Here is an 11,183-nt window from a genome sequence, read left to right as displayed (position 1 = left end):
CCGGCTTCCGGGGCCTCGCGCGGGAGGGAGAGCAGGGTCGAGGGGGACGCCTAGACCGCAGCGTCCGCCTGTTGCGAGCCGAGGCGGTGTGGAGGCGCGGGTGGGGTAAGGGGCGCGCGGGCTGGGGCAGGGGGCCACCAGCAATTGGTGCCGCCCGCGAGAGCGCTGCCCGGCCGCCTCCCTTCCTGCCCGCAGCCCTACGAGGTACGTACCTGTGGCCCCATTTTACAGGCTGGGGAAATAGAGACCAGAAAGGAGAAGAGACGTGAAGGGTCTCAGTGCGCTGAGCCAGAGCCAGCTGGCTTCAACTGGGGAGACAGACTCCTGCTGCCACCCACGTGTTAACCAGAGGGGGATGGAGCAAGGTCAGGGGCCAACCCCGGTCGCCCTACGATGGAGCAGCACCCACTTGCCAGCCTCCAGACCTGGCTCTCCAGCTGTCAAGTGGGAAGGCAGTCCCAACACCCCACAAGCAGCTGACCTCCAACAAGTGTGTGACCTTGGGCAAAGTACCAACGCCCTGAGCCTCAGTTTTTACCTCTGCAAAATAGGGATAATTATAGATGCACCGTTTACAACACCATTGAGAATGAAACCTTGGAAAGCATTTAGTGTGGAACCTGGCTGATTTTTGCCAGGTCTTACTAGATGATATCCGTTATGGTGGAGAGTAAAACTGTGTGTTTACTCTCCCTCCCCTGGAAAGCCTGCCGCGGGGCGTTAACCGCTGTGTTCACACCTAGATTAGAGCCCTTATCGCCAGCCCGCCCGCTGGGTCATGAACCGCTGCAGGTGTCAGGCCCAGAGTTAGAACAGCCGTAGAGCAGCACCCTGGCTTGTCCCCTCTGTCAGTGCAAACGCTCTGCTAGGTTTGTGAATGGACAGAAGCCTGGTCCTTGATAAATGCTCGGTTTGAACAGGACGTCTGACTGCCAAGAGTGTCAGCTGAGTTCTGTCCGGGGCGCAAGTGACTGCAGTGGACGTGGGGACAGGCAGCCAGCCGGTAAGCCTAACTGCGCAACTTCGGGGTCCTCTCCTCTTCGTTTCAGGAAGTTGTGGGGTATTGTGTGCGCGAAAGCCTTAGCACCCACCACTCGCAAATATGCAGACTTATCTGGGGAATGAGGGGAAGAAGCTGACACCCCGGTTTAGCTGCTAGACCCAGCCTCGTGGCTCTCCACTGTAAAAGAAAGCCTTTTACGTACAACTCTAAAGGTCTAGAGGGGGAGCCAGGCAGAGAATGGGGGTGTTTGGCCGCTGGGAGTATGTCTCAGGCATTGAAACCTAGAGCCCCATCACCCCTCCAGGGATTGCCTGGACTTCAGGGGGGACTCGGGCACTGGGGCTCCATCCCTTTCTGCCTCTGCAACTCTTTCCTCCCGCCCATTGGTCACTAGTTCCCAGCCCTTCCAGGACGCGCTTTCCCCTCTTACGCCCAGGGCCCCCTTGGCCCGGCCCGCCTGCCCGGGCCCACCCATTTCCTGTGCCGCCTCAACTCCGCCCCCACTTGGGGTGGAAAGTTTCTCTCCTCGAGATGGGCGGCTGCTTCTCCTTCCTTCCCGGCCGGCCAGGAAAGCCCGAAGCGAGTGGGTAGGCTGGTTGGGCTCCAGGCCTCCAGCTAGAGAGGGGAAGTGACTCGCCCGCAGTCACACAACCGCGAGACCACGCCGGGCCAGCTTGGAACGATCGGCAGGCAACTCTGCCCCGAGAGCGAGGTTTCGCACCCGGCCGCCGCTGAGCCTCTTCCAACTCGGGGTCTCGGGCGCCACCTGCTGGCAGAGCGCGGGGCAGCACCTGTCAGAATCACCGCTATCTTCCCGCCCCAGAGCTAAGCAGTCAGAACACACCAATGCTGAGACAGTATTTATTTATCTATGAGCCAAAGAGGCTGACCCCTAAACTTAAATATCCAGCACGGAGCCTTGGTCCTCTTGACCTTGGATGGTGCAGGAATGGGTCCTGGAGAGCCCCTGTCTAGGGCAGTGGAACCCAGGGGCCAGAGGTGGAATGCCCCTGAGCCAGCAGCTGCCAACAGCAGCGAAGGTGAAGAGACAGGAGCCAGGCCACTCAATCCCAGTCCCAGAGGTGCCAAGGAAACTGCTTTGGACCCCACTGCCAGACTGAAGGTCAGCCACGCTGGAGGTCCCACAGGTGGGACAAGTGGAGGTCCAGTGCCATGGGCAGAGGCTATAGCCCAGGTACCCGCCCCAGTGCCAGCTAACCCAAGACATGAGAGGGTAGGCAGCTTTGCCTTCGTGGGGCCCAGACCTTGCCCTCCTGTGAGGTGAGGTGGTATGGGGGAAAGCAGGCACTATAGTCTGAGTACTTGCTGAGGGGTGTTTCTGAGCCTTTTTCATGGGTGCATGCCCCCACCCTCCCAGCTCTCAGAGGCTGATATGGAAGGCATCCTGCAGCCACTGGTCCCGGACATTGTGTGTCTGGGGTACAGTGAGGGGTGGCGGGTCTGGGGGCAGGCTAGCATCTGGAGGCTCCTCGTCATCAGACAGGCCAGCGTCGGGTGGATAGGAGCTGTCTGAGTGCAGAGAGGATGACAGGTCCTGGCACAGGCTCAAGTCTTGGCACAGGTGCTTATAGTCCTGGATCGACTCATACAGGCCCCACAGCTGGCACAGCAGGGACATGTCCAGCTGCCGCAGGCCCACCTGCAAAAGACTGAAAGTGGGCTGGGGTTGGAGTGCCAGCCATCCCTCCACCCAAGCCAATCTTCCCAAGCACAGGTTTCTGTGGACAGCTTTGAATCTTTAGGCAAGTCAGTAACCCCTATCTGCAAGACAGCAGAATGGAAAGAAATAACACTAGTAAAGCATTTAACTAGTAAAGCATGGTAACTATTGCCAATAAACATAGCTATAATTATTACCGTATCCCCTCTGACCCAGCTGGCTTCTTTCTGTTATTCCTCTAGACCCAGACCGCGCGTTGCCTGTGGACCCCGCCCCGCCCGCGCCTGGACTCTCTAGCTTGGTAGCTGCCCCGTCGCCCCCCAATGCCCAGCTGACCGAGGCCCAGCTACTCACCATCTCCTTGCGCAGCGCCGCTAGCGCCGAGTCGAGGTTGATGGGGCGACGCGGGCCAGGATGACCCGCGGCAGTTCCCGCGTTGGCGGCGCCGGTGGCTTGGCGGGGCCCGTCCGGGACGCGGGCGGCTCGGCTCAGCTCATCGTGGATGCGGCTGCGCTGACTGTAGACGCGCTCCAGCTCCCTCCACGAGCCCCCGCTCGCGTTGAGAAGACCGCTGAGGCCGCGCGGTAACGGCGGGAGACCAGCCAGGGCGCAGCCCGCGCCGCCCGGCGCCTCGGCAGAGGGCAGCCCATTCATGGCCGGGCGGGTACAAGAGGATGATGCCGCCTCCTTTTCTCCAACGCTCCGCCCGGGCCGCCGCCCCCAGGCCCCGCACCCCGTGGCCCCGCCAGCAGAGCCCAGCCGCCGCCCGCAGGCCGCGCTTTGTTCCCACCCGGACTCCTCCGACTCCGCCCCTGCCCCACCCCCATCCCCCGCGTGGGCGGGGCCTGTCTTAAAAGGGCAACGGCTCTGTGCGACCACGTTGCTCCAGGAGACCAGAGAAAAGGTCATTGGCCACAAATGGAAGGGAAGCAGGTAAAAAGGAGAAGGAAAGAGGTTAAAAGCGGAGGGTGCGGTTCCTCCCCCTCCAACACTGTTTGTTTATTCCGGCCAATTACAACTCTCAAGGAAAAGGATATAAAAGGGATGGGGTGTGGTCAGGAGACAGGTTAAGACCATCCTTGATCCCTACCTGACTACATCCTGTCAGTATCTGAGTACCTGGTCTGGGCCTGAGGTGGGACAGGATGAAGGTGTCTGGATGCTTGGGGGAAGAAAGGGAAGCTACCGAGGGGACTGGAACCCCAAATCTCTCTCAAGGGTGGGGAATAGCGCTGGATGGCTGGGGAGGTTCCAGGATTCCTTCAGAGATCCACGCCTCCTGTTTCTGTTTTTGAAGAGGTTGGGGCCTCCTCACCAGAAAAACAATAGCTCATAGTCCTCTGCCACCTCATCCTTTGAGTGGGGACACTGAGCAGAAACAAGCCCCACTCATTTCTCAGGGCATCAAGGAGACCAGACTGTGATAGCATGAAAGACCAAAAGTAGGAAAAAGACAAGTGGAGCTGGGACTTGCATGCACACTCAGAAACAAAAAAAAGAACAAACCACACAAGAGGAACAGCTGTTTTTCTACAGGGTTTTTCTCAGGAAGGGTTTTTAGTGTTGCAGCTGCTGCAGACTGCGCAGGGCTTCAGCACACGCCCGGATAAGGCTACACAGCTGGATGCTAGTCTCCAGGGAGGTGCTAGAGCCCAGCTCAGCTGAGGCCCAGGTCAGCTTCTGCAGGAGAGCCTCCTGTGTGCAGGCCACCACATCCGCATTTGGAAGCACAGCAGGAGGGGGTGGCCCCTGGACTGCCTTAAGCCCTGCTGCAGCTCCCTCACAGTGTTCTGGGCGGGGTACTGGGGGCTGAGGGGCAGGCCGGGAGCTCAAGGGGGGCTCCGAGGCAGAGGCGAGCTGGTGCTCCCGAGCTTGGGAGAGGGCAGCCTGGGCATTCAGAGCTAAAAAAGGAGAAAGTCAGTGGAATGATCAGGATACACCTGGCCCCACCTCAGCCCTGAGACACTTCCCTACCCTTTACTGTTCTGCTCTCTGTACTTGAGACGTATTCCCTGCCCCAGTATAAGGGAACACATCCATTTTCTTTTTCGTATCAGAGGTATTTACGCCCTTGCTTAAAGAACATAAGGCCTTCTCTCATCAGAACTATGCCTAATAAGCTCAGGCTCTAGTGTCTGGCACACAGTAGGTGCTTAGTGCTCTTACTGAATGAATGGTCCTGTCTAGGAGAAAGGAAAACGCAACTCACCCTTGCCCCACCCACAAATACCACTGTCACCTCCCAAGTACTGTTCCTGAGCCTCTATCACCACAGTTCTTCATCAAGCACCCTCGACCCCTCACCCGGGTTATCTTTATCCACGTCTGAGTCGAGCTCCTGACAAGCCACGCAGTAGATTTTCCGCTGTTTGTCTTGGAGGAGGATCGTCTAGGGGCCAGAAAGCACAGGGAGCAGGGGTGAGACGGGCGATGGGGTTCAGAGGGAAGAGATGGGGAAAGGGCTGTGTGGCCTGGTCCGCGGCCCCAGCCTGGATCCCATGTCCCGAGTATCTCCTCACCCCGCAGTCAGCGCAGGTCTCGCCCAGCATGCGGTAACCACGCAGCAGGTAGTCGCCCATGAGCCGGGAGATGCGATCCTGTCGCTCCCGCCGCGCTTGCAGCACCTTCGTCTCCGCTTCGGTCGGGGGCTCCCAAGAGAAGTCGTCGACTTCTGGGGGAAGAGAGGCACAAGGGGCCGGAAGGTCTTGCTGAAGCAAGGTGCTGCCCGAACCACGAAGCCACAGGCCCCCGCAATCCATGTCCTCACCAGCGCCGTTTAGGGCCATGTTGCCGTTGTCGCCGCTAGACTCACCGGAAGTGACGCACAAGGAGCGCGCCTTCTTCTTGCCCCGCCCGTCCCTGTCGGGCCGAGAGTGAGGGCGGAAATGACGCTCTCTCTACTCCTCCGACGTCGCGATGCCCAGAGTGGGGCGTGTCTGCCGCAGTCTGGACCCTATCCCACTGGCACGCCTCGGTGGGAGTCTGTGGACAAAAACTTTTCGACTGGCTGGGCATCAGGAGGGGCGACTCCGTGATAATGCCGTTGAGGTCTCAGGACCCGGAAGTGACAGCGCAGGGTCGCTCTTCCAGCCGCAGTTGGAGGGGATCGCTTGGCTTGAGAAATCTCCGCTGGCCTCCACCTCCCTGGTGTTTCCCTTTCCGCACTGGCAGGATCCGCGACAGGCGGGGCAGTTGGCATCATCACAGCACCACTCTTGATAATAACAAACGGCCCCTTCCGCGTGCGTGGAGCCTCCTCGGGCCTCAGTCGTTCGCCATTCAACTGGCAAAGCAGGCCAGGAAACGAAAGTTCTCCCCGTCAGTTGTTCAGTCGCCAAGTAGTGTCCGACTCTTTAGGACCCCAGGGACTGCAGCACGCTAGGCTTCCCTGTCCTTCAGTATCTCCCAGAGTTTGTTGAAACTCATGTCCATTGAGTCAGTGATGCCGTCCAACCATCTCATGCTCTGTTGCCCGCTTCTCCTTTTGCCTTCAATCTTTTCCCGGCGTCAGGTTCTTTCCAATGAGTCGACTTTTCGCAGCAGGTGGACAAAGTATTGGAGCTTCAGCATCAGTTCTTCCAATGAATATTCAGGGTTGATTTCCTTTAGGATTAACTGGTTTGATCTCCTTGCTGTCCAAAGGATCACAGTTCAAAAGCATCAATTCTTCCGCGCTTAGCCTTTTTATGGTCCAACTCTCATATCCCTACGTGACTATGGGAAAACCATAGCTTTGACAATACGGGCCTTTGTCTGCAAAGTCTATACCTTTCAGCTTATTTCAAGACCCCTCCCCTTCTTCATGTTTGGTGTTCCAGTGTACCCACCCCACTACCCACTCCATCCTCATCCAAAGGCCTGGGACTGGTGCACAGTCAGCGCCTAAGCAGGTTTTTTTTATTTTGTCGAAGTTGGCACGCTCAAAAAGCCAGCTGATGGAGGCGAGGGGTCGGGTGGTGTGGTGGTGGCAATCGCTGTGCTGGGCATGTGCTGTTTTGGTCCCAGCCGCATGCTGGAGAGTGGGGATGAGGGGTTTGTTATGCATGCCTGTGACCCTCATAGGGGTTCCCAGGTGGTGAAGTGGTAAAGAATCTTCAGGCAACACAGGGGAGAGTGGATTCGATGCCGCCTGCTGCTGCTGCTAAGTCACTTCAGTAGTGTCCGACTCTGTGACCCCATAGACGGCAGCCCACCAGGCTCCCCCATCCCTGGGATTCTCCAGGCAAGAACACTGGAGTGGGTTGCCATCTCCTTCTCCAATGCATGAAAGTGAAAAGTGAAAGTGAAGTCGTTCAGTCGTGTCTGACTCTTAGCGACCCCATGGACTGTATAGCTTACCAGGCTCCTCAGTCCATGGGAGTTTCCAGGCAAGAGTACTGGAGTGGGGTGCCATTGCCTTCTCCGGGCATTGATCCCTAAGTGGGGTAAATCCCTTAAAGGAGTAAATGACAATCCACTCCAGGATTCTTGCCTGAAAAATCTCACAGACAGAAGAGCCTGGTAAACTACAGCCTGTGGGGTCACAAACAGTAGGACATGATAGAGCACGCACATAACTATTATGCTCTTCTTGAGTGGGTTGCTGTTAAAATCACTCGGGCTTCCTAAACATTGGCCCCAGTGGGGTTTTTTGTTTGTTTTCTCCCTCTTTTTTACCCCATACACATTCTCTCCCTTAGTAGGTTTGGAGAAGCCAGGTGGAGCAGGCAGCAGTCCCCCTGACGTGCAGCCTGCAGTGCCTCAAAGGCTGTATTCCGGGGAAGTGGAGGCACTAGGACTTAGACTCCCACAGTCGCTTCAGCAGTCTGTCTCTGACTGGCAGAACATGCTTTCACAGCTTTACCTGCAGCTAGAGTGCCCTCCTTGTGGCCCCATCTTCCTCCTACATAGACTCCCTGGACCTTCCATTTTTGGACACTTGCTGCCTCCTGCTTCCTTGGAGAGCCCTGGGCCCCGAGTCGCTCTGTCCAACTACCAGCAGGCTCTTGGGCAGCAGTGTACCTGACTGTTGGTTCTGCCAAACTGACTAGAGGGGCTCTTGGACTCTAGCCTATATGCACAGTCCCTCCAGTTCCTTACTATCTTCAGCTCCCAGCTTCTTCTCACCCCCAGATTCCTCAATGCATCCTTCTGTGTCATCATAATGACCAACAGCCACTTAACAGCTTATCCTACCTGGCCTCAACTAAGACCCTTACATTCATCCTCCCATTTACTCCCTTTCATTTATTCCTCATGACAACTCCTCTCTCCTGGGTGGGATTGGGGAGTGGAAAGGTAACATCTCACAGAAATTCAGTTCTGTTATGGACCAAAAAAAATAGATGAATCACTAGAACTTTGCTGGCTCACTTGGGAGATGAGGGGTAGGGCAAGTGATACTTGGTAAGATAGAATGGCAACAGCTGGGCCATCTTACAGCTTAGCTCTTTCTACAGTCTATCATGCCAATCTTAAATCCATTCTGAGATGACAATAAAAGGTCTCAGTTCCTCCATCCCCACCCCGCACCCCACAGTGGGTCCTGGCTGCTATAAAGGAGCTTTGTCCCTCTTAGGGGAATTTCCTCGAGACAGACAAACTCCCATAGGAAACTACAGGTGAGGCAGTGATTACTGCTTGGGCTCATATTAAGTTTATAGTACTGCTACAGGTGACACAAAGAAGTCTAGATAAATTCTTGTGATCAGCTCCAGCTAGAAAACTCTCCTAGTCCTTCTATTATAACAAGGCAGAAATAACATGTTATTATGACAGTGGGACAGAAATACCCCCTATTAAGGCAGTCTCCTTTAAAAGAAAAATCACAGCTGTCAAGCCCAAGTCCTGACAGACATCTATAGAACACTCTTGCCAACAACAGCAGAAGTCATATTCTTAAGTATACTTGGAACATTCCCCAGGATAGACTGTAGGTTAGACCATAAAACAAGTCTCAATACACTTATTTTAAAAATGTATTTGCTTATTCAGTTGTCTTAGGTCTTAGTTGTGGCCCTCAGACTCTCCAGCTGTCGTGTGGCTTAGTTGCTCTCATCATGTGGGACCTTAGTCCCCCGACCAGGGGTCAAACCTGAATCCTCTGCACTGCAAGGCAGACTCTCACCCACTGGACCACCAGGGAAGTCCCTGAATACACTAAAAAGGTTAAAATCATACAAACTCTGTTCTCAGACCACACTGAAATGAAATTAGCAATCCATAACAGAAGGTAATTTGGGAAATTCACAAATATGTGGACATTAACACCCTCTTGAATAACTAATGGGTCATAGAAGAAATCACACGGAAAGTTAGAAACTACTTTGAGATTAATGAAAACACAGCGTACCAAAACTTGTGAGATGGAGCTACAGCAGTGCTTAAAGGTAAATTTACAGTTGTGTGTTACTTTTTTTCTTCTTTTTTTCTTTTGGCTGCACTATGGGGCTCATATGATTTTAGTTCTCTGACCCAGGATTGAACCTTAAACCCGAGGCTTCAGCAATGAGAGCATCAAGTCCTAACCACTGGACCACCAGGGAAATCCCTGTATATTCTTATATTTGAAAGAAAAAAAAAGTCTCAAATCAGTAATGTAACCTACTACCTTAAGAAACTAGAAAAAGTAGAGCAAACTAAATCCAAAGAAAACAGAAGGAAAGCTAGAATAAAGATTAGAGAAAATCAACTCACCTACAATTTAGTTCTTTAGAACAGGAGTTCCTGACTCCCTGTCCACGGATTGGTACCAGTCCCTGGCCTGTTAGAAACCTGGCTGCATGGCCAAAGGTAAGCAGCGGGTGAGCCAGTGAAGCTTCATCTGTACTTACAGTGGCTCCCCATCACTCCCATTACAGCCTGAGCTCCGACTCCTGTCAGATTACCGGCAGTATGACATTCTCATAGGAGCGCGAACCCTCCTATGGACTGCACATAGGAAGGATCTAGGCTGCTCACTCATGAGAATCTAGTGCCTGACGATCTGAAGTGGAGCTGAAGTTGTGATGCTAGCACTGGGGATCAGCTACAAATACAGATTATCATTAGCACAATAAATATAATGCTCTTAAATAATCCCCAAACCACCTCACCTGCCCCCAGCTATGGAAAAATTGTCTTCCACAAAACTGATTTCTGGTGCCAGAAAGGTTGGGGACCACTGCTTTAGAAGATCAACAAAAATGCCAAAACTATAGTGAGAGTGACCAACTCAAGACCAGGTCAGCCAAATGGTGTAAACCTTGCAGCTCCAGCTGGAATGCAGTGTGGCTGTGGTTGCTGAGTCAAGGAGTCCCCAGACGTGAAACAGATAACGTCACAATCCTGCTGCTTGTAGAGGGCTTTGGACAGCAGTGTTCTCAGGCAACTGTGGAAACAAATCATGGCTGATCAAACCATCTAGATCACTTATGCAGATACCCCTGCTGAGGACCCATTCTCTGATGAGACTGACGGGAACCAAGCTGTGGATTGAGCCCACAATGCCCAAATTGTCTCCACTTCTGCCCGGGCCCATCGTCATACCAGATACAGCAGCGCGTCCCCCATCACAGAGTGGACACAAAGTATAGGACTCTGTGCCTCTGATGCAGAGGCCGCCACTTCATGCCAGATTTGTGATTCCAGCCAAAATCTCCGTCCTGCGAAGAGGGAGGCTACAGTGTATGTGGCATTGTCCTTGCCCACTCTTGACAGACTGAAGGCACAGGACCTTTGACTCCTTATTGGGGCTACGGATGGTGTTTCATACTTTTTCACTTTACAGTGGTACTGTTTCAGATCCATCAGTCAAGTCAGGTCACACCGTTGTGGTTCTTGAGACTAATCCGTGTAATGTTCTTGGCTTTATGGACCAATTGAAGTCTAACAGTGGTGTACCCTTCATCTCAAAAGCCACCAACAATGGGCTGATAGTTTAGGTATCTGGTGGTCCTTCCATTCTCCCTAATCATCCACAAGCATGGAGTACTGTTGAGTGTTGAAACAGCTCCTCAGAAATTAGATCAAAGAGATTTCTGGCTCTTCCTCCTGGTCCACATACCTCAGTACAGCAGTTAAGTCACTAAAGGACCATCTCCTCTAGGCCATGTCCTTCATAATGATCAAGATGAGACGGGTGGGGTTTGTATAGACCAGATTTGGCATTTAAGGGCTCACCATTCACCATTCCTGGACATAATGATTCTTTCTTTCCTTTAACAGCAACTCCAGGTCAGCAGGGTTGGTGAACACTGGATTACAGCCCAGTCAGAAAGGGGCCTTGAGACTTCCCTGGTGGTCCAGTGATGAAGAATCCACCTTTCAGTGTGGTTCGATGCCTGGTCTGGGAACTAAGATCACACATGCAACTAAGATCACACGTTGCAACTACAGAATCTGCACACTGCAACTAGAGAGAAGCCTGTGCACTACAACGAAGAGCCTGGTGCTGTAATGAAGACCTCGTGTGCCTTAACTGAGACCCAGTGTGGCCAAAAAAGACATTTTAAACACTAAAAATAAATAAATGAAAGGAGG

At 53.6% G+C, this 11,183-nt stretch overlaps 2 protein-coding genes and 1 long non-coding RNA gene across 4 annotated transcripts; 1 reads left to right on the top strand and 2 right to left on the bottom strand.

Annotated features, from left to right (window-relative positions):
• The first annotated feature begins 31 nt into the window (after positions 1–31).
• LOC110145923 (uncharacterized) lies at positions 32–11,183 on the top strand. The gene is made up of 4 exons (XR_011484395.1): positions 32–204; positions 921–1,003; positions 2,927–9,052; positions 10,869–11,183. It is a non-coding gene; the product is annotated as an uncharacterized lncRNA (long non-coding RNA).
• FAM89B (family with sequence similarity 89 member B) lies at positions 1,851–3,593 on the bottom strand. The gene is made up of 2 exons (XM_020906449.2): positions 3,039–3,593; positions 1,851–2,663 (listed from the first exon to the last, which is right to left on the bottom strand). Exons 1-2 carry the CDS (start codon positions 3,591–3,593, stop codon positions 2,385–2,387), a joined length of 834 nt encoding a protein of 277 aa, XP_020762108.2. The 3' UTR covers positions 1,851–2,384.
• ZNRD2 (zinc ribbon domain containing 2) lies at positions 4,208–5,545 on the bottom strand. Of its 2 annotated transcripts, XM_020906452.2 has the most exons (4): positions 5,452–5,545; positions 5,204–5,355; positions 4,989–5,073; positions 4,208–4,585 (listed from the first exon to the last, which is right to left on the bottom strand). In XM_020906452.2, the coding sequence occupies exons 1-4, from the start codon at positions 5,468–5,470 to the stop codon at positions 4,242–4,244; spliced, it is 600 nt and encodes a 199-aa protein (XP_020762111.1). In that variant the 5' UTR covers positions 5,471–5,545; the 3' UTR covers positions 4,208–4,241. The 2 variants fall into 2 exon arrangements, with proteins under 2 accessions (XP_020762111.1, XP_020762110.1); XM_020906451.2 differs by having other exon boundaries at positions 5,204–5,490.

Source organism: Odocoileus virginianus, chromosome 28 (genome assembly GCF_023699985.2).
Source record: "Odocoileus virginianus isolate 20LAN1187 ecotype Illinois chromosome 28, Ovbor_1.2, whole genome shotgun sequence".
Taxonomy (NCBI): domain Eukaryota; kingdom Metazoa; phylum Chordata; class Mammalia; order Artiodactyla; family Cervidae; genus Odocoileus; species Odocoileus virginianus.
Note: the sequence above shows the minus strand (reverse complement) of the source record. Positions and strands in the feature narration are given on the sequence as shown.

What these genes read in the sequence shown, in the direction of transcription:
- ZNRD2 (XM_020906451.2), bottom strand. Translation starts at nt 5,470, where the DNA reads ATGGCCCTAAACGGCGCTGGTGAGGACATGGATTGCGGGGGCCTGTGG. An exon ending in AGACCTGCGCTGACTGCGGG is followed by an intron (nt 5,074 to 5,203) that starts GTGAGGAGATAC and finishes TCTGGCCCCTAG; the next exon opens with ACGATCCTCCTCCAAGACAA. An exon ending in CGTGGATAAAGATAACCCGG is followed by an intron (nt 4,586 to 4,988) that starts GTGAGGGGTCGA and finishes CTCCTTTTTTAG; the next exon opens with CTCTGAATGCCCAGGCTGCC.
- FAM89B (XM_020906449.2), bottom strand. Translation starts at nt 3,593, where the DNA reads ATGACCTTTTCTCTGGTCTCCTGGAGCAACGTGGTCGCACAGAGCCGT. An exon ending in CGGCGCTGCGCAAGGAGATG is followed by an intron (nt 2,664 to 3,038) that starts GTGAGTAGCTGG and finishes AGTCTTTTGCAG; the next exon opens with GTGGGCCTGCGGCAGCTGGA.